We start from the raw sequence: 26119 nt of genomic DNA, 5'->3' as shown, positions 1-26119 counted from the left end.
GTAAAACTCATATGGAAAATCAGGAAAACAGGTAAAAGGAAGCATGTTTGTCAGGTGCTGTGGATGTATGGAACTCATTGCCACTAACCCTGCAGTCAAGAGCAGACTAGAATTTTAAAATATGTAGGCATTTATATATATGGTGACAGCATTCCCTTTTAATTTCAGTTGCAATATTTATGTAGAAGAGTGTATAGTACTTCAAGTCAATTTAAATGCCAATTGGTAATTTAGGAAGAAAGGTCTTCTACATGCACATTATCTATGCCGCACAGCAGGTCATCTGGCTCTTTTTCCAAAGATATTTATTGTTATCTATAATCAGATACAAATTGTTGAACAAGCAGTCCTCTGAAGTTCTGGAGTAGCAAGGACCCATACTCTCCTATATTTTTAATTAAATATACATTAAACCAATACAAAATTAGCCTTGTTCTGTTGTGGTTGAGTTTCTATAAAACCACATAATACTGCATAATGGAGCTCAAGAGCTTCTGCTAGCTGATCACTTCACACATTACACTTAGGTCTTCTCTGAAGAACCTGCTGCTTGCTTTCTTCTGACACAAAGCAGTAGACCTTGGAAAATGGTGGTTCTTATATAAACAACATCAGAGTCAGAATATTTGATGTACTGAAAATGGCTGGGGCCTAGAACAGAGCCTAGAGGTTTTAGCAGATTTTTCTCCCATTCCTCAGCAGTCTTAAGCACTGTTGGAAGTCATCTAACCTGGAATGCTGAGCTCCAGAGGCTCTCAAACCACTGTGTCCATTCAGTGTCTCTGGTCAGGACAGCTTGCCTGCAGCAAGAGAAATCCCTTGAACTCCACACCTGCATTTTGTCCTGCAGTACACCTGCAAAGATGTTGTGCCCTAAAGAGGCAGCATTCTTGTGCATCTCTGTATGTACACAGGGATATATACATGGCATTATGGGTGCCAAAGAAACAAACACAATGAAATTACTAGGCTTGCCTCCAAGTTTCAATGCTACATTTATGATTTGGGAGATTCCTTGTGGCTTTGCAGTTACAAAATCAGTGGTAAAAGACTGTAGAATCACATCTGCATTCCAAGACAGAGATGAGTGTAAGACTAAGAAAATCAAGTGGGTTTTGAGGAATAAAAAGGCTGAGGAAGTGGGCAGCAGAGAGAGGGCTTGAACCTACAAGCAGCACAGTCATTCACCTGTTCTGAGTATTGCACAAATATACTCCAGATAATGGGGAGGGGGTGGAGGGAGAAATTGCTTAAAGTCATTAAGCCAGAAAGCCTAATTTGCCATAAATCTTACCAAGTTTATGCTGCCCCTGATATAAACTTCACTCTAACTTGTTCTCTCTGGGGAAGGTTCACAGTTGGATTTTGGGGTTTTTTTTTTTTTCATTTTGGGGTAGGTTTTTTTGAGCAATAATAGTCTTTGTAAGATGGCTGCAGTGTCAGCATTTATCTTGAAACTCTTGGATATTAGTTTTGACTGCAGTCACCTTTCTGACAAGTGTTATTGCGACTGTGTTTTATATCCCTGTTCAGGATGATTTCTAATGATAATGCTCTGTCTACCTCACTGCTTCACACTAAATTATAGATGCCACTATGACAGGACAAACTATATCCAAGTGCTAAACTCTACTCCCTTTGTGTGATGTCAGTGCCTTCACTACTTTGTGCCTAGAATTAAAATCAGGATAGGAAGATATGCAAAACATTTCTGCTTAAAAATAATGTTCTGTCAGTTATTAAACAAGTGATATTTCATTTAATCAGCTCAAGGGGATTATTTTAAATGAAAAGGCAGAGAGTATGATTTTATTAACACATTCCTGCCCTAGAGTCCTACTGTAATAATTCTTTACTTGACTAAATTAAAAAGTTATAATTCAGTCCTTTCACAACAAAGACTTGCTGAGAGTTAAATTTCATTAGTTTTTTCTATTTTGAGTTGCAGATGGAATAAAGGAAAGGAAGGCAACATGTATCCAGAAAAGTAAATATTACATTATGAATAAAAACAAACCCGAATGTTAGTGAAGACTGTTATATTACCCAGTTTAAACTTGTTATTCAGATGACTTCAGCATTAAAACCAAGGGGTTTGTGCTATCTTTGGGCATATGTGCTTGCTAAAACAAAGGCTTTTATCAAGTAGCAAATTTTTTTCAGCCTTGAAAATGTGAGCTGAGGCAGACTAAACCTGCTAGTCTTATCAGCCTGAAAGTTATTGAAACTGTTGTGCTGAGTATAATACAAATAGGGCTCTATAAAGCATTTTGACCAACTGCTTTTAATTAATTAGTCAATGGAATCTTATAAGGAGGATGTGCAAAAGCCATTTGAATACACAAATGTATATCTGGACTAGTATGTACAAACATGCATTCTTACAATTCTGTTTGTAGAAGCAGATAAATAAAAAGGGTACCTCTAGTGACTCCACAGTTAAGGCTCAGATTGAAAAGTGTACTTTAAATCTTATTTAAGGTAGGATAAAAAATATTTCTGTGTATATGACAATCCACATAAGACCTTTTTTTTCTTTTTCTTCTTATACAGTTCTAAGAAAATAGGGTTCTATAATTACCCTTTAAATTTCAGAGTACGACACTGAATATTAAACCAACATCAAGGAATTTTTAAAATAATTTTTATGGTAAAAGTGTGCACAGTTCTCAAAGTGGATCCTTGTAATATTCTGTACGCCCATTTTTGTAATGAGAGAATGAATGTGCTCACTTTCATCTTGCATATCTCAAATTCAAGACAGTTGACTAAATCCTGATCTTGCTTATGGACCTAAATCTTAAGTAACTGAAATCTTAGGTGATATTCTGAATTTTCTCCCATGAAAACTGGAATTTAATCCCATTGCTATAAAAAGAAACTGAATATTACTCCTGAAAAGGTTAAGAATGTTTGATATCACTTCAGATTGAAAATTGCAAAATAAATAAGAAAACAAATGATAAATCAGACAAGTGAAAGCAAAGGGTAGGTAGCTAAATATTGTAAATAGATAGACCAAGTTATTTATAGATTCCTTCTCAGAGGATTACTTCATTTATCTTTGGTGAGAGACTTTCTCATTGCAAGAGGTATTTCACTGAAAAATTAATTGTTTATTAAGAATTAATTAAACAGGTTAACATGGGACTATCTGATCAGGGAATATCAGTCTCAATACTTTGAACTTGCAGGTGCTGCAATGGTTGTAGTTAAGACATTATATTGGAGCTTTCCTTCATTGCAAAGGGTTGTGTCAGGAAAATCTTTAATATAAAAATAAAAAGCAGTTCATGCATAAAGCATGACGCCCTGAAGCATATTAGATCTGTTTATCTCTCTGTTTGAAACGAATGGTACCTGGTATAGTTTACATAACAAGGCAGGGATCAGTTTGATAAAGCATTTATATCACCTGGGGAACACGCTGGCTCATTTCCTCAACACCTTTCTGCATGACTTGTTCACCAGCAAGTAAAATAGCAAACAAAGTTTTAATAGGTCAAGAGCAGAGAACCTGCTTGTGCTATAGACATTTGCATTTGCCCTCTGACAAATAGCTCATATTTCAAGTCCAGGTCTCTGCAGCCAATCACTGAATGATAATTATTGATTATATTTTTATGGACAAATCCTTAATTGCATTTAATCATTTGCAGCCTTAAAGATTTTTTTTTTTTTAGATGAGTGAAAGCTCAGTGCTTGTGTGGTGTACATGAAATTATCTGGGGGAACCGAATAAAGGACCAAGATGGGCTCTTGCCCCCAGATGCAGTGACAAAGCTCTAGTGACCTCATTAGAAACGGGATTTTACCTCACAACATTAACATTTTTGGCAAATACAATGGTATGAATCTGTGAGTTAACATTTGAAAACACTTTTTTAAACAAATGAATTTCAATTTGGCTTGCAATTAAAATCTGTTGTTATACTAACAGATTTTTTTTGTCACTCTTCCATTTTGTTTAATGTAATCCAGGATATGAGTCACATTTGCTTGTTGTTTCTATATGTGGAGCAAATACTGTAGCTGCTGTTTCTGTTATAGCACATCTGCTCTGCTGAAAACTGCAAAATGATAGATAAACACATGGTCAGGAAAAGAAATAGATGAATAACATTTTGTATTATTTTTTCAGTGAACAGTAATCATCACTAAATTTCTTTGCAGTTCAAAGGCTATTTTTGTTAAGCGGACATGGGGAGCTTCCATGCAAGCTATTGTAACATTTTCATATTTTTATTTTAAGTATCCAAAAGTACATTTTCACCCAACTGGCATTTTCAGAACTGCATGGTAAAAGTAATACTGTGTTCTTCAGCTGTTCCATAATGAAGGAAAAAATTGTTCAGCAAAGGGAAGAATTATTATTTTTTTCCTTTTTCTGAAAGTTCAATAGTGGAATACATCTTCCTTAGGGTATAATTAATAACCATTTGCAATGCTTTTATTCATAGATGCAATTCAGAGTATCTGTTCTCTGTCTATATAATGTACCAAAAAAAAAACCTGATATCACTTGCAGGATATGTATCTATCATCCCAGTGGGATGATAAATCAGTGATTGAGCCATAGGTAAATAGATTATACATGGCAATAGGAAGGGAAAAGAAGCAGAAAAGAGAATCCACAGAAATAATTTTGCAAAGCTTGTCTTATGTTTTCATCAGAAACTAAACAAAATAATCTGACAAGGATAGAAATCAAGTCACCTGGCAAATTCTTGCATTTACTTTTATCAAATACTGTAACACAGCACATGACACTAAAAATAATAGTGTGTTGTCTAAGGACAAAACAGTAATATACTGTAGCTTTGTTTGGACATATCCAACCCAGCAGCTTGCATGGTAGTGTCTGCATTTTCTCGATACTTTTCAATCACATGAATGCATGAAGGCCCATGCACCACTTAGTCCTTCCTCCACACAAACTGGACCTTATTTCCAGGCAGGGGGAGCCCAGGAGACACGCTGAAATGGCAGCAATGTTCAAAAGCAATGCCCACATCTTTGTGCTCTGTAGTGGAGTTGCCATGTACAAAGTGCGGGGGCTATTCACCTTACACGTGTGTGTTTGGGCAGCTCCTGGCACTCCGAGGTGCTCCAGGGGAGCCCAGGATTCTCTACATAGATTGCAGTTAGCTAGATGCTTATCCTGTGCAGGTTGGCTGTTGGGGTTTTTTGCTGATTGCAAGAGTGTATGTGACTGCTGACTTCTAGTGGCTGGCCCGCAGATGACATCAATCCTGGAACTGCTGCCCCTGCCAGGGATTCTCCTATGGCACAACTGTCCAGGGCACTGGACCAGAAGGACTGGCCATCTCCTCAAACACCATCCTCTGCTAATCCATGGAAATGCTTGGGGGTTGTCAATGGGACTGGGAAATATCACAAACGGGCTAAGCTTAGGCTGAAAACAGCAGAGTAAAATTGTGTGCAATGCATGCTGCTATTATGTGATACAAAGCCCACAGGGGGCAAAAAAGTCAACAAATTACTTTGTTTCTCCTGCTTCTCATGTCACCTGCCCCCCTCTGCTGCTGTGCCTTAGGAGAATACAATATATTCCTCAAACACCTGCCCCAGTTGCCATTAGGGTTTCTGTCCTGATTAAGACTTTTGTTTTTTCATGGTGTTATTCTTGTACGACCTAAATTTTCTTGTGCTCAATCCAAAGATCTTTGGCACTATGGAGGCTTTGTGAAAAAAAGGCCCATCATCATTCATACAATTCAGCATAAACATAAAGGGTTGTATCATGAAATATGTCTCTAAAGGAACTTTTTAAGACAGATTAGCTTATTATAATTACATTATTAGGAATCTATTTCTTTGCACTAGGTAGGGAGACTACACTGGCAAAGAAATATCAAATGTGTGCCTCAAGTCATAACTCCTAAGTTCTTTTTAATGTCCTAAATAAGTGACCTAATTTTCTGAAAGGGTGAGAACCAGTTTTTCTCTCACATGATTTCCATGACAGCTTCCAAATGCAATTTTAAAGCTGACTTGCAGGATCAGGTCCTGCTTTTGTCAAGTGAGGTGAATTAAGGAATTCACCTGTGTATTCCTCTGAACCGCTCAGCTGTGAACTGTCAGAGTCAAATAAACTGGCCAAGATAGAATAGGATTTCTGCATTAAAAAAAAAAAAAAAAAAGACAAAAACAAAACAAACCTGTGCCAGTGCAATTTAAATCAGCAGAATACAGTTTGCCATATTAGAATTCAGTCATGAATCAGCCCCAGAAATACTGCTCTAACAAAGAAAAAACCACATACTGTTCATAACAATAAGTGGTTAGGGCTTCACTTTTACTCTTCACTGAAAGAAATGGTCTTCTAATTAAACAATTGTTCACAGAAATCGCATTCCAAGAACTGAAGGAAAAGAAGTGGAAAACTCATGATTGTTCCCTTTTATATTTTAGTACTATGAACTGAAATATCGTTTATCACAAAACTAGTTTTTCTTGAGTTCAGCCTGCTGTTTATAGTAAAAGAAATCTACATATTAACATAAAGCTGTGAATCCAGTTTTTACTTCCTCTGATGTCAAAAGGCCCTTCATATCTATTCAATGAACCTTCTTCAATACCTAGCTCCCCCATCAGCCTGTTCCTTTGCTTGGATAGCTGGTTATTGTACCTCCAGCTGTGCCATTGCATCTGGGACTTCACAGCTCTCACGATCCACATGTGCTATTCTAACTTTTTACTGCTTGACCACAAAACTTATTCAACAGCTATAAAATCAAACCAAGCGCAAAGCAAATGAAAATTTGGAGCATACATTTTATTTATCAGCACAGTTTTCAAGTTTACTTGCTGGTTTTCCAGTTTGCTCAGCAGCTCTGTTCTGCAGGAACCCTGCTTGCTGTTAGCTTTTGCTACTACATCACACGGGCTGAATTTACTGGTGTTTTTGCTGAAGGGATGAGAGACTATATATTAAGTGGCTGCCATTCTTTGCATGAGGCTGTGCTGAGGTTATCCACTGAAAGCTTGTGTCTACTGCCTTTCTCATATCATAGTTGTTCACCCTAGACTGTAGACAAACAGTTGTTTTTTCTCCTCAGAATATTGTAGTGGTGTTTAACTGCTTGCTACTGTAAATAATTCTTGTGTAGACTAACTGTTGCATTTCATTTTCACTTCTGTCAAACAAGAATTGCATTTTGGCACCCACATGTTGTAGTCTGGTATATTCCAACACTGAGTGCATGTAGACTTCAGGAAAGAGCACTTACATTTTTTAGGTTGTTCTGAGACAGGGCATAAGAATAAAAGTGATCAGATTTGGTATGTGGTTTGTCCTAAAAGTCTCAAAATAGAAGGTGAGAGGAAGCTCCAGTTCTCTTGTAGTAACAGTCTGTCACAGTTCTTCTTTAACATAGCACCTTACTCAGATGCTCATTCAAATCAGACCATTTAGACCAGGTTAGGCTTCCTCTGAGAAGAGGGTCCTGTATTTCCATACTCGCTAAGGGCCACAGCTTCTCTGTGGCTCCTCAAGTCTGGGATCCTCCTTTGAAGTCTGGGCCAAGGGGGTGAAACCATTACCCCAGGAACATGAATGGTTACAGGAGGAGTGAGGAATCATTGACACAGCTAAAGCCCCCTAATTTTCCTTTACATATGCATATCATACCTTACTTCCCAAGTCGCTTCTGCAGGTGTGTAGGGGTTGAGCAGCTGTTTTGACATTGTGCTGTACAAGTGAAAAGATCACTGTATTCAGGCTCTTTGCCACTCATAATGTTGTGGCATTTATGCCATAAATTCCTAACATTTGAAGTCTCTTTCGGGAGACCCCCGTGAGCAATGAAGTCCAAGGATGTTTGCTGTAACTCTTCAATATTTCTGTAGGCATCAGGATGCTCCTCGTGGGAGGTCCTGTATAAATTAATCAGCAATATTGTTAATGTCAGTTCTCATGAACACTTCTCGATGTTGTGTAAATATCAGCTGATCCATTTGCATGAGTCACTTATCTTCTAACAAGTCACTTTATGGTTGATGGTTTTGCATCAAAAGTTAATCATTGTCTCATGGCTGCCAGTGTTCCATAAAGTGGACCTTCCTTGGGCACGTTCAGGGAGTGCCAATGGACGTGACACTTAGGGCACTCGAGGTATAGCTGGCAAAGGGAAAACAAATGAGGACTGCTTACATGTTCAGCATTACCTTTAGCAGGCCTACAGAGACTTTGGTCGCTGTTTACACTAATCTTACCTTAGTGACTGTCATATTACATTAGCAAATTTAATCTTTGTTAATGTGATAGAAAGTTGCTAACACAATGAGGCTCATTATATTAACAACTTTTGCATCATGTTAGCAAAAGCAAAATTTGCTAACAGAATGCAAAAATTACCAATATGATGAGGTAATCATTATCATTATTCTAACACCTGATTATATTAAGCAGTTACTAACATTTTGTATATGAAGTCACTATTTGCACTGTGCTGGGATTTTCTAGGACTATCTGGAATACCTAAGTAGAAAAAAACCAAATATTTTTTACTAAATCTTTTTGGAGATAAGAGTTTTCTTTTGTATTTTGATAAAAATGTTAATTAATGAAATTCACTCTGAAATTAAATTTTTTGACCTAGAAAACTCTTTTTCCATAGACCAGTAAGCTATTTAATGATCTATGTTGTGACTAAGGCAGTAAGAGAATACAAAGAGAGCATGGATCACTGTTGGTCTTATATTACCTTTTGGCTTTGAAAAGTAATTTCTTATAACAAGTTATATTTTACAGTATATAAGAATTTATGTAATATTTCATTCAAACATGTTAATTCACTGTTACAATTTGTATTTTTATAGCAAGACATACATGTATTGTAGAATATATTTGCACATAAGATTCATGGTCTTCCCCAATTACCTCATAGTTGTTAAAAATGTACTGGGATTAAATTAAAATTCTTATAATAATATTTTTAATGTTTATAATCTGACTGCAAAACTCTTTGCAATATGTAATATGCTACATCTCTATTATAATTTCTTGGAAAACAGTCTTATAATTATTATTCTCTACAAAGCCTTAATTCTTACACAAGCTATGTAATAGCAATCTTTTCTCTTTAAAGATCATATGTAGTGATTAAAGAAATCAATTTAAGCATAGATTCTTCATAAAGAAATCCTATAATGGCAGTGGGCAAGCTTTGCACACTGCTTTTTCCCATGTAAGTAGTAGAGTGGGGAAAATGTAGAGAACACATTAAATATATAAATGTATATGCAGCAAAGGCAGACATCTTAGGCCAGCTGGAGGATGGAACTTCTCAGTTCTGAAGAAACCATCATAGAACCATAGAATAAGCTGGGTTGGATGCAATCTTAAAAATAATCTAGTTCCAATCCCACTACCATGGACAGGGACACCTTTGACTACACCAAGTTGCTCACAGCCCCGTTCAACCTGACCTGAAACACTTTCAGAGGTGGAGCATCCACAATTTCTCTGGGCAACCTGTTCCTCACTAGTCTCAGAGTAAAGAATTTGTTCCTCATAACTAATCTAAACACACTGTCCAATTTAGAGAGAATGATGTTAGGAGGAAACCTGTCGAAGGCTTTACAGAAGTCCAGATAAATGACATTTGTAGCCCTTCCCCTGTCCACTGACAGAGTCACCCCATCACAGAAGGCCACAGGTTTGGTCAGGGAGGGCTTGCCCTGGATGAAGCCATGCTGGCTGTCCCAAACCACCTCCCTGTCCTCCATGTGCCTTAGCACAGCTTCTAGGATGATCTGTTCCATGACCTTCCCAGGCACAGAGGTGAGCCTGACTAGGCAGGGCCTTCCAGGGTCCTCCATTCCACCTTTATAGATGGGTTCAATATTTCCCTTTTTCCAGTCACCTGGGACTTCACCTGACTGCCATGACTTTTCAAATCTCATCAAGAGTGGCTTGGTAACTATGTCAGCCAATTTCCTCAGGACTTTGAAATGTGTCTCATTGCATCTAATAGACCTACCTATGTTCAGGTGGATGGTCATGAACCTGATCTTTACTTACAATGAGAGGGACTTTGCTCCCCCAGTCTCTATCCTGCTGTCCATCCACTCAAGAGGAGTGGAGAGTGAGGTTGCCCTTGAAAATGGATGAAAACAGTGTTGAGTACCTCAGCCTTCTCCTCGTCTGTTCTTACCAGTTTTCCGGCATTCGTTATTGAGGTACACCTCCTTTGACCTTCTTTTTCTGGCTAATGTACCTGTAGAGGCTTTACCAAGATGGTCATTGAATGTTAAGTCCATTCAAGGATCTGTAATGACTTCAGCTGAAAGTACTTAAATTTTTGAATACTCAAAGAAGAGAAGCACTGGCAAGAGGTTCACCGCAATTCTCCTTAGCTTCAGAATTTACTCCAACCTTAATACAAATCAGCTTTATGTTGCTGTTTATAATTTCTAGAGAAAGGTCTTAAGAATGTTCCAATTCAAAGCCAGCAAATGAAGAAAAGAGAAGCCCATGCAGTTACACATCCTTTCTGGAAGGGCTCTTTTTTTTTCTGTGCTAGTGAATATTTAGAAACTACTGGAGAATTATAAAGCATGGGGAGTGGGGGATGAGTAAACAAGAGAAGCATTTCCTGCTACAGATCTTTAGATGGAAGAGGAATTTCATAGTAACACAGGAACTTATATAAGTGAATGTTGAATATTTATCTAGCCAACTATCTTATCATTTAGAGTATCTGGTACTAAATACTTCCCAATCACATGTAAAATCTTCAGTATGGTAACTGTCCCATATAAGTTGAATTAGAACACTTGATATCTCATGTAAATTTTATTATGTGTAGTGTAGCATAGTTATTCTAGTTAACCTCAGAGATATTTAGTCCTTCTTTTGAAGTAGATAGATAGATAGATAGATAGATAGATAGATAGATAATTGTATAGATTACATGTTATGTGGTAAAAAGTATTTATTTCAATAATTTTGTGTTTATCAGTTCAAAATGTGTTTTCCCTTCAATTTATTGAAAATATCCTGTTCTTATCCTATCTTTTATGTATCATTGATTATTTTATGTCTCTTGTAACATTTTTCTGCTCTCAAAGCTACATATTTAAAATCCCACTAATCTCTCTTCAGATATCCTTCTACTTAAGTTTTTCTATTTCCATTATTCTCTTTTTTAATAACGGATGACTAGAACTAAACACAATACCAAATTTAAAGTCTGGTCCATAAGGATACATAATGGAAAAGTAATATTTTCTTTATAAATTTATTAATTTAAAATTATTTTTTACTGTCTTCTAAAATCTCATTTAATCTTTAGCCATAACAGTCTCCATACAGAGCAGGTATTTTCACTGAGATATTGCCATTTCCTTTTATTGCCTTGTTAAAATTATTTAAAGCTCCTGAATATAGAAGAGTTTCTGTTTCTTCAAAAGTGTACTACATCTTGCCCTTGTTTGCATGAAATTTCATCTGTTGCTCTGCTGTTCAATTGTCTGCACTGACTTCTATTTAGGTCCTTCTCATGTTCCTCCTGATCTTCTTTTGATGTAGTAGCTGCATTTTTAAGTGTTTTGCCCACTGAAGTAAAACACACAGCAGATGGGAAGTCTGCAGATGCTTCCCACTGAATTATTTAGATTAAGATATGCATTTAGCCCCATGAAGGGCTAAAATGCTCAAACTATCCCATAAGAAGAGAGATTAATAACCCAGGTAGACCAAAATTCCTATGCCTCACTTCTTCCTCCTTTTTCTGGTACTGCATCTGAAGTAGAACACAGATAATTTCTGAGAGAAGCTTTTATTTGTTTATAAGAGTACAGTGTCCTGTAAGTTAAATGGGAATGTCCTAACAGCTGATAACAGAAGGGAAAGGAAAAGATATAAAAACTAGAAGTGAACTGAAAATGTAACCTGCTAGAAGTTGGTACCACAAAGGAAAAACAAGCATTTGTGTGAGCCATGACTCACGTACCTTTCCTTTGGGCTTAGTCTCAAAGTGAAGCATATCATTGTGGAAGTATTTTAGGTACTTCCCTAAACACAAAGAAATATGGAAATATGGATATATTTATATGTGAACATATAGTTAAAGGTCATATCCAGCTTCACTTAAAGTTTACCAATTATACATTATACATTTCTTTATAATTCCCTTTATATCTTTATGTAATGCATATCTTTATCTACGGGAAGTACTCTATATGAATATGCTTTTCAAATTTCAAATTGAAGTTATCTGCAGTGATGCTCCTCAAGGACAGAAGGGTTAGCTGGCACATGGCTGGGAGAGGAGTCGCTCATTAGAGAAGGTTTGTTACGTGGTAACGTATAATTAAGGTAATGGTCACAGCTTGTGTGACAGCAAACACTCTGGCAGTTGTTTGATTGCTGCCTGGGTCAGGAGATCAGCATTTTCTACACGATGTATCCGCATTAGTGTGTTAGTGGACAGGTTAGAAAGCAAATTACAGCTGCCTTTTTTAAGCATATTGCTGTCAAGGCTCATTGTTTTGGGTTTTTACTGTACATCAGCAATAATATAGCTTCTGAAGACTGCATGTGACAGGTTAGGCATTTTATCCTTTGAGTAAACAGTAATCATGGTGTGAAGAAAGTGGGGCATTGGAGATTTTTCCCATTCTTTGAGATTTCCATTCTTCCTTTCTAGTTTGCTCCAAGGGCTCTTTGGGGATACATATATTAAGCCCTTTAAATAGTTCATAATAAATCTTTGTCTCGGGTTGATTCTGACAGTTTTTTAAAGAGTCTTTTAAGAGACAATCCTCAATCATTTACTAATCCATGGGGTGATCTTCAGACTTGGAGAAAAAAGAAACAGTTCAAGCTCCAGGATTGTGAAGATACAATGTAGAAAATTTTTAACTCAGAAAAACTCAGAAAATACTGTACCATGGAAATTTCACCAGTCATGCCATGTTCTGACGGTGCCTAAAAGCTCATTCTTCAATTTACTCAGTTTACAAACACTGAAGGAAGAAAATGGATTACCAAAAAAGGAAGAACTACTTTTATTGATCACCTTATTCCTATTATCATGGGCCTGGCCTTGTTTTGTTCAGCACTTGAATTGGAGGGGCATTATGGGAAAAAAAAAGTCATTGTTCCTATTGTTAAAAAATATTAAAAAACACCCCAGAATTCTGTCTGTTAAGTGTTTACTATTCAAGCTTTCTGATAAATATGCCAAAATATCTGCAGTGTGGGCTGATTTTCTAACATGCTGTTTCCTGTGTTATATGACAGGTTCTGATTATGTCTGTCAAAAACCTTCTTAATTCCACTGTGCAAAATAAATAGATAAAGGCAGAAAATATAATAAAAGTAAGATGTCCAGTCCACTTGACATTTGTTTTTACTAAATAATTTGAAGGAATACTTTTCTAAGAATAATGCATGGCTGCAGCCCACAGAAACTACCCCTAGGGGTTTTTTTCTTCAACAGACTCAAGTCTGTCATTTTTGGAGATACTTGTTCTCAACTCCTTTTGAATTTCAATGGCATAGCACTTGTCATTATTTTCAGCTTTTTTATAAATTCTGCATAAGCAAAGAAATCTATAAGTGCTAACTTATCTGTGTAAGAACTCTCTTGGTGTACCTTAGGAATATTGTTGCCATATTTTAATTTAATATGCTGCCCTGAGGAGAAAATCTTGTAACAGGAACAAGGCAGCAGTTCTAATAAGGGACAAAGCTATAGAGAAACCTGGGCAGTTGGGTCTCTTACACGTTCTTCAGCCAGGAACGTGAGTGTTGGAGGGGAGGGCTCCTCCTGAGAGCACTATCAGCTGAGCAGCACATCCCAACAGCATCAGCTACCCACTATGCTAGCTGTGCTAGCAAATCCCTCAGAAGCTGCAGGATTAGCAGCCTGTCTGATTCATCTTATCCTGGAGCGGGTCATGGAGTGTCAGTGTAACAGATGAGAAGGGACAATTGCACAGAGAATCTTGTAATGATGGAAATGTTAACGGCGTTCTGGAATACAGTTGGATGCACAGTGAAGTATCTTCATGTTTAAGTAATAGTTATATTTATGGGATTTTTTTAAATGCTAATTGTTTGGCAAAGTATGAGAAAGGCTATATTTCTTAATTTTTTCCATCATTCTTTTTATAGAAAAATACCAGTGTTTGTTAAACCTGGTTTTGATGGGGTAAGTAGATTCTGAGTATGTGAAAATACATTTTCTTACATTTTGTGTAAGAAAAAGTGTCACTTGACTATATTCTGAAATATATTATTCTGAAGCCATGACATGGTGCTTAGCACCATGCCTACTGCTATTGACTGTCCAGTGATGAAGTTATCTGTAAACAAAACATTAAACTTATGACAGTTCTTCTAGACATTTATACATATTTTCTCTTGACAGCATATGGTGTGTAAATCCAACTTGCAGGAGTTCTTATCATTGAACCATTCTAAATTAGCTAAAAATTTGTTTTAGAAAGAAAATTATTTCTTGCCTTCCGTGCTTCAAAATATTTATAGAGTAGTTATTTGCATTTGACACACCAATATGCATTCAGAAAAAGTTTAAACTTGGAAAGTGGAACAGTTTGATAGAGCCAACGTGATAGAAATCTAAAGAAGAGAATGGAAGCCTCTTTGCAGTGTTAAGTAGTTGTTCACTGTTAGCAAAGATGAACCCAGATACTTGCCACGTTTGAAAAATGTGAGAGGTCAAATGCTGCCGCAGTCATACCACCCATTTTTTTTCCTTTTTTGGTGTGTGAAGAGAAAATGGTGGCCCCTCTGTTTGTTGCTGCTGAGCCAGTGACTGTTCACCATTAGCAGATCACTCTGTGTTTGCACATGTGCGCTTGCCTGGCTTCAACATATGCCCAGTAGCTAGGTACTTTTCTAGACAGGTTATTCAACAAGGTTACACAATTTTTGCAAAGTGATTTTTTTTGTCAGGATTCTATATGCATTGATGTAACAATCCAGCAGATACTAGCAGCCAGTAACTGCCCCTTGGTTAGGCTGCATGGAAGATTCATGTATATAAAATAGTGTATTAAAGTAAACTTACAAAAGCAAAGAGCAATCATTGCAAATGTAATTTTTTTCTTCCTCTTTGGGATTCTAATTTTAAAAGCATTAAAGAAGACAGCTGCTCATGCTGTGATATGCGCTAAACAGCCTGAAGGATGGAAAAAAATATATTTGTAGCTCATAATAACTATTGACCTTTCTGATATACAGTGTTCTCTGTGTTAGCTATTCTGTTCTATCAACAGTGAAGATTGAACATGACTTTTTAATAGAAAACATGGGGTTTCAAGCTGCTTTCACAAAGGTGTTTATGTATTGTTATTTTGTATTGTAGTACAAAGACTAAGTCCTGATGCCCTTTGTCTGACATCGTGTTTGTCATTAAAAAGCTCCACTGTTACTGACTGTTTCATATGAGGAATTGGCTCATAACCATTTTATAGTCGTGATAAAAGCATTGCTCCACTAGATCCAGAACACAGGTATTGAAAATAGAATCCCCCAAATATCCCAGCAGCACAAAAGGTATTTTCTGAAGAAATAGATTCCTCAAGTGGCTATATTTTCAGGGAATTCCACTAAGACTTCAAACACTCACTTTTTGTATTCATACTGTTGTTCCTTGGCATACTCAGGCTGCTGCATAATGGCTTTTGCTGGATGTCATGTGCTCCCAAAGAGTATCTTTATGATGCTCCTTTTTTTCTCTTGAACTTTCCTGCTGCTTAGTTGCTTAGTACAGATACATCCACTTACCTTGACTGTGGCACTTGCCTATGTTTCCCTAGAGTGGGATCATCCAAACATCGACTTTGCAGCGTGAAGTAACTCAGCTGCTCTCCTTTCCCTCGGGGAAAAGCTTCACCAAAAAGCACCTCCCATTTGGCATATGAAAATCTGGAAAGCAACCTCTTTATTGTGCTTTTTAAGCCCAAGCAGGCTGGCAATGTTAAGCAACATCAGAAGGGACTTTTTAATGTTTGTTGGAGGTGTTTTTATGCCATGTGCTGGGAAGGAACTTTAGTGGGCCATTATTGGCAGCTCTAAACCACAGTTATTTTCACAGCTATGCTCTGTAGTGTCAGTTAATGATTCACAAGTTACTAGGCAAGAGCAGAAAACTAGCAAGAAAGAAAAAATACCCTCGGTTTTCTAGTGCAAGAAAGAGGGGGAGCAACATCAGCATTTAATGGCAGTTTTGTGCTGAAACAAAATGCTTAAAATTGTTTATAAGAAGCTTCTCAGCAAGGATAATGGTAATTTAAGTTGCGGAAACCAGCCACATCTCAAAGGAGATTAAACATCTATTCCTCTATTCCTCACAAGACCATAAAGCCCTTGGGGAATTCAGTGAAGTTTTTACCCTCAAAACTAGTCAGTGTCCTTTTTCTTTTCCTTTGTTGTTTTCTCATTTCCCAGTTTCTTTTCTCCATAAACATTCCTTAACAGAGGATGCTACACTCTCCTAATACCAGGACCTCTCCCATCCATTGGGCCTCTTTCAAACTTTATTAGGGTTACTGCAAAGTGAGTAAACAGTAAGGAAATGCTATCACTGTGCTAATTTTCTTTGGGACTTTCACTGCACCTTGAAAATGTAGGAGTGTTGCTGACCTCATATGAGACCTCATATGAAACCAGGTCAGGTCAGATTATTTATTCCATTGTTTAAAATAAATTAACCTTAGATGTCAAAGTGTAGAGGGAAGTTTGAGCTTCGAACGCAGGATGGTTTATGTACCACTCACTCAAAGACCATAGCAGCTCTTCAAGAGTTGTTCTGGTCTATTGGACGAGTATGGGTACATTTGTGAGTGTTTAGATAATGGATTGAAGCCTGGTAGACTGTAACATTTTCAAACACTTTTCAGAGTTAAGGTTTCCGATGATGATTAGCTCCGTTAATCACAAATCTTCATCATGTTGTTTTCTAACAAACAAAAAAGCCCGGTGTCTTTCACAGATCACTGACATACCAAAATTTGTTGTAAAATCTGTCTTTCAATGTCATAGTGTAACAAAAATCTTATTCATAGTTTCATCTCGGCAATATTTTATTTATAATTCTATCCTGGCTCTTAACTCATTCTTTATCAGATATGTGGAGTTCTGTGGGATAAAGTTTACATAGGAAGTATATTGCATATGTTGGGAATTAATAGCCTGATAAGACATTTCTAGACTGGAAGAAGAAGAAATAGAAGGAGATGCACAAGAAGGAAAGCTTTGAGGCATTAAATAAAGTATTACTTGACCCTGTTCTGGGCTGCATCCAAAGCATGGCCAGCAGAGCAAGGGAGGGGACTCTCTCCCTCTACTCCACTCCTGTGACACCCCACCTGCAGGGCTGCATCCAGCTCTGGGGTCCCAGCACAGGAAGGGCATGGACCTATATGGGAGACAGTCCAGAAGAACAGAAGATTATTAGAGGGATGGAACCTCTCATACTAGGAAAGGCTGAGAGAATTAAATTGTTCCGTCTGAAGAAGAGAAGGCTCTGGGGACAACTTAGAGCAGCCTTCCAGTAGCTAAAGAGAGCTACAAGAAAGCTGGAGAGGGAGTTTTTACGAGGGCATGTAGTGACAGGACAAGGGCTATGGTTATAAACTGAAGGAGATTTGGTTTAGATTAGATATGAGGAAAAATTCTTTACTATGAGAAAGGTGGACACTGTGTTTGCCCAAGAGGTTGTGAATGCCCCATCCCTGAGAAGTGTTCCAGGCCATGTTGGATGGGCTCTGAGCAACCTGGCTAGTGGAAGGTATCCCTGCCCACTGCAGAAGTGTGGGAATTAGACAATCTTTAAGGTCCCTTCCGACCCAAACCATCTTATGATTCTGTAATTGTTAGTCCAATAAGGGTAGTTCAGATTACTTTGGTCCTTCAAGGATAATAGAACATTCAAAATGTCTCTGGTAATACTAAATGCCTGCCTTTGAGTTTTTACTTCAGTTTCTCCTACATAAGTATAGTTGAACTAAAAAGCAAACAGGGTAAGCTCATTATATGTAATACTACAGGATAACTTTGCAAAGCATGGCTTATTCCTCTGCAGATCCAGCCATTTTTATGCCCAAACTATAGTATGTAAGTAGATTAGATATTAAACACCTTCCTTGGCTGTTGTATCTAAATTCACTGCTACATCACTGAGTTGTGTTCTGCTTGAATGCATGGACTTGTTTCACGTTAAAAAAACTTGGATATATCTGAGTTAGTCTCTTGTTCTCCAAGTTTCAAATAAACATCTAAGCTTAACAGTGTTCACCATTACATGTGGGCCATAGGGCAGTAATTACAGTGATTATAAAAATAGTCATATCTCTAGATGTAAATATATATATATAGCATAATATTTTAAAATTGTGAAGGAAATGAAATATATATATTACATGTAATGCTTCAATGTCAAATTATTTGCAAAAAATTAAGGATCTTGCATAAGACAATCTAGGCCATACTGTCAGTTGTTGGATCTGGAAAATTTGGAGATAAGAGTAGGGAAAAAAAACAACTAATAAAAAACCATTAAAATATCTAGCTTTCAACAGAAGTCTGATAGCATTTAAAGCTTTTTTGCCTTTGAATTTTTAATAGGCCTATAAGTCATGAAAAGTGTAGTGTCTTAATCTTGGAGATAGGGTGACAAAAAAGAACAGTTTATTATCTTGTCTGAAAACATTACCTAGATATAAATTCTTTACAAGAAGTCATCTTTCTTTCCATTTTTTTTGAAAGATCAGTCCTGAATCTTCTGCTTTTGAGCGATGCCTTATCCAGCTTCCAGTATTATTCCCCCCATATAAAGGAAAGAATGGAACTAAGTCACCTAAAATCCAGTCCAACTCTTGACTTCTTCAGTTCTACAGCAAATCACAAAACAGAAATTTTATGAGTTTTACCCAGTCACCTAAAAGTACCATGAATTTCTGATCCAAATCTGGTTATTCAGGAATTCAAGTTCCTGTTTATAACCGGGACAGTTAACAGCAAAAATATTATTCCTCCTTTTAGAAATAGTATTGCTTTGCCACCCAAAATGTTAAATAAGTACTTCATATAGCCCTTGATTTCACAGGGTGCTGAGCACACTGGTGAGACCAAGAGAGCACCTATAGAATCTGCTATTTAGTTGTTTACTCTCTGCTCTTTAGTTGGTCTCCAGGCAGGCTCCCAGTGTCCACAAGTAGGCCAAAGTGGTGCATCCAAGTAGCCCAGGAATCTTCAACAGATGCTTCCTAGAACAAATTTTAGCTTCCACTACTTGCCCATGTTGAGCCTGTGATCAGCCTGAACCCACTTCACTTAAAACCGTTCATTTGCACAATTGCTGAGTATAGTAACTTGCACTTATTGGAAATAAATTGTCTTCTTAACTAGTAGCTTTTGGCTTTTATTTGTTGGGTGAGTAGTTGTGAAAATCCATCTTTTAGTTTATAAAATGATCACACTTGATCTGTAAGATGCTGAGAGAGAATTGTCTTGCCAAACAGTGATTTTTTCAGAGTCGCTTTTCTGATTAAAGGCAGTTAAGTAATCAAGGTTAAATTTTCTTAGTCTTTTAATGCCTGGTTGCAGACAATAAACTGCACAGAAGAAAGAGAAACATTTAAAAGCTGCATCTAGCCCAACTGAAAATTATAGATTTATATTACCTATATATTCATCTGAACATAATGATTCTCAGTTCCCTATGCAAAGGTTTAGAAGACTTTAAGAAAATGTGAGAAGAGGTTTGCAAGTGTAGAAGATAACAGGAAAAGAGCTCCCTTTTTCTGACTGTTGTGTATGTTCGCTTTTTTTTGTTTCTCTTTTAAGAGCTGGCTGTAGAGTTGGTGTTTGAGAATGTCTTTTTAAAAATGTATGGACATATGTTTTCAAGGAAGTGAAATGAAAGCCAGGTGAAACCTTCCTAAAATGCTACAAAATCCAGAAAATCCTTTATGCTAAACCATAAGGTATTTTTTCCACCAATCTCAAATTCTTTCTTGGTTTTTGGTTTTCCATCTATAACTTCCTTTCTTCCCAAGAATGAGAAGCCTATTTTTTCTCTGTTTGGCATGCAAAAATACTTTTTTCTCCTCTCAATTACTCTTAATGCTTGTCAAGAAAAAAGCCCAGAAGTTGGTGAACATTATTCAGCCTACTGTAGCAGCTTTTTGTTATTTAAGACATAAATCAAATGTGGAACTTCTTTTTTCCTGGGGGACAAATTGTTTATCTAAATTTGGATGTGCTTGTGAATCACTCATAAGGACAGTGCTTGTGCTATTGCTGTGTAAGAGCAATTATTTGCTTTAGTTTACATTGGTTTGCTCTACAGCATTAAAGTAGTCAGACAGCACACAGGTGTACAGTACCTCTGCAGATCCCTGCAGGATGAGAGTCATGGACCTCAGTCCTCCAGACAGCTCTGGACATGTTTATGTGCCCTCAGAAGAATCAGGAGAATTCTTCCAGCACACAAAGTTAAACGATGCATGACTGGTTTGTGGGGTCCGGGGCCAAGATCATTCCCAAAGCAAAGCCCATTGAAGGATCAGAGGTACAGGGTTTGTTCACAAAGAAATGCTTAGAACCACAGAAGTTCACAGAGTCACAGAATATTCTAAATTGGAAGGGACCCACAAGAATCATCAAGTCCAGGTCCTTACTGAATGGCCCATACATGGATCAAACCCACAACCTTGGCATTACTAGCACCATGCTCTGACCAACAGCGCTAATCTCAGTAAGTTAAAAAGATAACAAAGCAGTTTTGTGAATTGGCTGCTCTTTCATAATATCTTCCCATTTGCCTCTGTGGCTCTTACTTGAGCTTTTTAACATTTGTGACACTTCTGTATGGGTACAGTAGATTGCAGCTTCGTTCCCTTTGAAATGGAAAATTCATTCCTTGTGTCTAGAAATCTCATCCCGCATCATCAGCTTTGGGAGCAGAAAGAGAAGACGTTTATTCCTTTAATAGTATCTGCTGAAGAAGTTTAAGGGCACACAAAGGCAAGTGCTTTCCCAACAGAGTACACAATTACCTGCTTTGCAAAGACAACCCAGACTTATTTTTTATACTTCTAAGTCTGACAGTGTAAAATACTTTAATTCACATGCAGTAAGCATTGGCTTTTATCACATAATTAGCATTCTAAACTCACAGTTTCAGAAGTTTATAACTCAACAGTGGGTTTAAACTCAGTAAATTCAAGCCAGAAGCCTTATTTTTCAGTGTAAAAAGATGCCTTTTGTTTCTACAGTATCAAGCCAAGTGGACTTTGTTTATTTCAGGCTTTTTAAAGGTTTTAGATTATCATTCTTTTAAAAAAATCAATAATTAATGGCTAGAGTTTCATTCTTATATTCCTCAGATTGCAAGTCTGCTTTGACATAATTGAAAAAAAAAATTGAAAAGGTTCAGTGATAGGTGTTTAAAACCAACTCCTGAGAACTCCTAATGGACCATATTCCAAATATTCCTGTGCAAATCTCACTGACATCGATGGAGATGTACTGTGCACATCCTATTTTTAAAATCCTGCATGCATAATCACCATCAGCATTGTTATAGTACCTACTGTGGGTGGGTGCAACTCTGAATGCAGATTTGCACTATCAGCCCTAATGGTTCTCTCTTGAGAGAAATTCAAAATGCTGTTCATAAGCTGTTCTGGACTTTTCAGTAACCAATCCCGGTCCACACATACAGTCTCAGATACTTTTTGTTAAAGAAAATCAAACACTTCAGAATACATATCTGTATGACACTGTTCCAGTCTGTTGGATAAAATATGTGTGCTTTATAATATTCACTTAGAGATGTATGGGTTTGTACATAGTATAATAACAGCAAAACTATGTTAATCTTATGATATATGATTAAATGAGCCTAAAAAATGTCAATGCCAAGTACACTTTATGACATGTCAGTTGTTATCCTTTCTTTTATTTAACTGTGTATGAAAGAGAAATTTTAATTTCCATTTTTTGGGAATGTTGCAGATGTATTACAGCCTGATCATTTTTTGAGCATAAGATATCATGTGTTTAATTCTGTATGTTTAGGTAATTACCATTAGAACACAGGAGGACATATTGTACTTACTGCCTGTAGTAGGGTATAATGTGCTGGACTACAACAACTACACTTGTTAAGCTGATTTTAGCATTTCTTCACACAGCAGGAAGCACCCATGCTGGGGTTTCTTAATGTACTCTTTAACTACTGCACTGTACTCTACAATAAAAATAATAATTAATTATGATCCTCACCTTACCAGTACTGCTGCTATCCCAGTGATTTTGGCTGCTGTTTCAGGGTCTCACTGTCCCACACCCTGAAAAATATCTTTCCTTTCAGAGTTTTATTTCTTATGTGATATTGCTGAACAGAGCTGAATTTTTTGAGGACAGGTTTGTTGCATGGATTGCGATGGCTTCACATTTGTTTAGATCTCCAAGGACCCGCACCAATAAATGTGAAAGAGACAACAGCAGAATGGCATACTTTCCCATTTCCACCAGGATGAAAAAAAATACTCTAAATTAAGTCTAACCTTAAATGTATAATCTGTCCTTGGGAGGAAAAAAAAAAAAAAGAATATAGCATCCTCAAGCTCTTGGCATCCCTTACGAGAAAAAATTGGTTCTAAGGGTCTCTGATCTTGTGTTTTAGTAAAATAGAACTGCACGGCTGACTGACAGTTCTGATCTAAAGCATTTACGTTTAAGTTTTGATCTCTCTGCTTTTGATTAAAACTAATGAGCTCATTTAATTCAAAATGGGAATCTCTGATAAGAGAAATAAGGTTGATGTGATTGGATTAGAGGGGCAAATTAAACTCTTAGAGCAGAAGTTTGTGCTTATACAGTGTATTAAAAAGCTGTTGGCGTATTATGGTGTGTTAGATGATGAGAAAAATTTCATAGTAATTCATATTTAATCAGAAGAAATGAAAGTACTAAATATAACATGGCTCTGCTTTTCCCTCGAGTGATAAAGAGCTGTACATTTAAAATGACATCAAATTCATGCTCTCTAAAACAAAAAAAATCTTAAGAGACACACTAAAGAAAGGGGCACTGTTGTCAGTTATCACAACAGAGCTGAAATGTCACAAACACGGGACAAGTTGACCACATTAAATCAAGGACAATTCAATATAATCCTTAGCTCACAAACAAATTTTTGCACTTCTGTTGACTGCATAAAAAAGGCACTTTAAATACTTAAACACTTTCTACTAGTAGTTTGTGTGGTTCTCCTAAACAATAGAAGTACAATTTCAAAATATTTCTTTTGTTCCTTGTTAATTCCTCACTGAAATTGGAATTTCTTTTATCTCAAATAATGCTTGTTTATTGTAAGCTGCTCCAGAATTTTCCCATTAACACTATTTTCGGGATAAGTTGATTATCAGGGCTAAAAAATAGGAATCATAAAGATTGTATAAAGAAACCTCAGTGCTGATGCTATTTTATCATGGTTTATACTAAGAGTCAAGTAATTTAACTGGTTGCAGTTAAGGGAGGGAGAAGTGCAGGTGAGAGCTATACTTAGTTGTGAGCAGTAATATCCCTTCAGCTGGACTAAAAAGATATTTCATTAAGGACTAATTAATCACCAATAATTGATGATATGGTGACAATAATAATAATATGTGTCATTTACTTGAGAATTGTTGCCTTCAGGTTGTTTACTGTTTTATTGATAATAAAGGTCCCTAATTTAGCCTCAGTAATATGGAAACCAAGGCACACAAGTCCACCACTGACTCAGGTATCACTGCAGTTGAGGAGAGACTAGGGAATAAAAATCTGCAGAATGTGCAGCATATTTCAGGAGAGAATTGCCACCTAAGTGAGACTTTGCCTTTTACAGAATACTGACAAACAGTTTTTAAAACAATGTCATACTCTCTAGTGACCTACCCTCCAACTCCAGCCGTAACTAATTTGTGCAAGAAAGAGTTAATGAGACAAACCTCTTAAAAATTCTATGGGAAAAATAACTTGAAAATGAGACATACTGAGTATATGTATATTTTTGTAATTTCTTTTTTGCTAAATAAACATTTTCTAAATGAGGTAAATTGATTACAACACTCTTAGCATCCATCAGTCATTTATTTTTAGTGAGTTCAAGGATTGCACCTGAAAAATAGCTTAGAGGGGATGTATAAAATCTAAATTATGTGTATATGTATTTTTTCTATTCCCCAGTGGAATCTACAAACCCCAGTTTGCTAACCACTGACAACACTCTAGAGCGCTCTTTTTTCATCCGAATGAAATCTACGCTGACCAAGAGAGGAGTGCACATCAAATCATCAGGATACAAGGTAAGGGTTGCACTGTAACATGAAATATTGACATCTTGAAATTATGCTCATTCATGTTCCAGGAGCACCTTAATAGACAGAGAGAGAAGCTATTTCACATTTGCATATGTCTCATTCCTTTTGTTAACGAATCATTAATACATATTTTCAGCCTGAGGTTTGGCTTTTGTACTGCGCTTCCATTAAATTGATCATTATTATGATAAATGTTGATGATAACAGCATGATAGCCTTCAAAAGAGCAACATTTCCAAAGTAAAGGTATCTTTTACCAAAGAAGGTGAGTCAGAGTAACATCACTTTTCCCACAGTGGAAAATTAGTGCTCATTTTGTTAGACTGTTAGTAATCTTTGGTTTATGCTTTTCCCAGAGAGGTAGGATTTCTTCATGCAGGCAGCATGCTATTTCATTTTGCTGCCATTCCAGCTGTAGGAAACAACGAGCCACATTGAGTGCTTTTCCACCATTTTTCTTTCATTGTCTGTCTGAGGGGCATCTGCTGCTGGGGATCATATTTGCTGGATTTCAGAGTCTTTTAAGATATGAAAGTCTCTTGTTCCTTATCAGCCGTAATCTCATTTTTCTTCAGTCGTATATCGCTCATAGTGCCTGTAGCTATCACTGGCTCTGCAGTATACTAAAACTAGAAGGAATAGCACATTTTTAACATTGTCAACTTGTGGAATGAAATATGTCATCCATTAAGTTTTATACAAGATAGAAGAGTGGTATAAGAAAGTAAGTCTGAGAATGTGCGGGTATTTAAAGAAGTTGCTTGTCAAAGTTCATTTAAAAGCTTTCACAACCATTTTGTTTCAGTTTTTAGAGGAAGATTTAGGGAAGCTTTAAAGTTGCCCAACTCACTTTTCCCAAAAAAATTCTCTAAGAATATAATATTGTGGTAGCTCCCTGAGAAGTAAAAATCTAGCAGAAATATCTTCTTTGCAAGCAAGTGACTGTGAGTCCTGCTCTTGGGTGGTTTCCGGGTGAATATGATTAAAGTTGTTGCTAGTAGAAGTTTTAAGTCCAAAGCAATGGATTCTTAAGGAATCACAAGTTTTGATCTGTGTCCTATTTAATTGTCAACAGCTGAAAGAGTGCACTGAGTACTTATTCATGCTTACAAGTCTAGGAAGATACCAAGACCAGGAAGTGTATTGATACTAAAGTGTCTTGGGAGGAAAAAGGAGAGTTGATTGATTAATTAATTAATTAATTAATTAACTGGCACATCATGGAGTCACAGAATGGTTTAGGTTGGAGGAGATCTTGTTTTTTCAGGTCATTGAAGTTAAACCAATTCTCATGATTAGGTACAGTCCACCAGGCTTGGACAAAGTTAGATTGATAGAGAACTTACTTTGCTGGATATTTTTGATGCAATAATAATGGGTAAAACATAGGGAATTTGACTGTGGATTTTGTAGTCTCATTTTTTTTTTCAGATGTAGGTAGGGACAAAAGGAAGATGTGTGAATGACTCTGTCATTCTCTCTCTTGGACTCCTGACGATCTAATTTTAGTCCAGCCTCAGAATAGGATATATAAACTGGCTTCACAAGGTGGGGTTTTTACTCATTACAATATCATTTTTGAAATTCACAGTAGACCCTTGGCTCAAAAGACATGGTAATGTCTATCATGTAAATACAATTTAATTTCTCTTAGAATTTCTAATGCCTCATGACAGTATTTAAAACCATAACTGAGATGTCACAAGTACAGCAAAATTAGTTTTGAAAGATCAGATATCAT

At 36.8% G+C, this 26119-nt stretch overlaps 1 protein-coding gene across 6 annotated transcripts in view; it reads left to right on the top strand.

Moving 5' to 3' along the window:
• The window catches only part of NPAS3 (neuronal PAS domain protein 3), a gene marked incomplete at both ends in the record, with an annotated part of 583871 nt that overhangs the window by 507936 nt on the left and 49816 nt on the right, over window positions 1-26119 (top strand). For all 6 annotated transcript variants that reach the window (XM_084207725.1, XM_084207726.1, XM_084207724.1 and 3 more), the window contains one exon: window positions 24245-24363. In XM_084207725.1, the coding sequence (XP_084063851.1) occupies window positions 24245-24363 (119 nt within the window). The remainder of the gene's footprint in view (window positions 1-24244; window positions 24364-26119) is intronic.

This window comes from Fringilla coelebs (genome assembly GCF_963513975.1).
Source record: "Fringilla coelebs genome assembly, chromosome: 6".
In the NCBI taxonomy this organism is placed as follows: Eukaryota; Metazoa; Chordata; class Aves; order Passeriformes; family Fringillidae; genus Fringilla; species Fringilla coelebs.
This window is presented reverse-complemented; position numbering and strand designations above follow the sequence as displayed.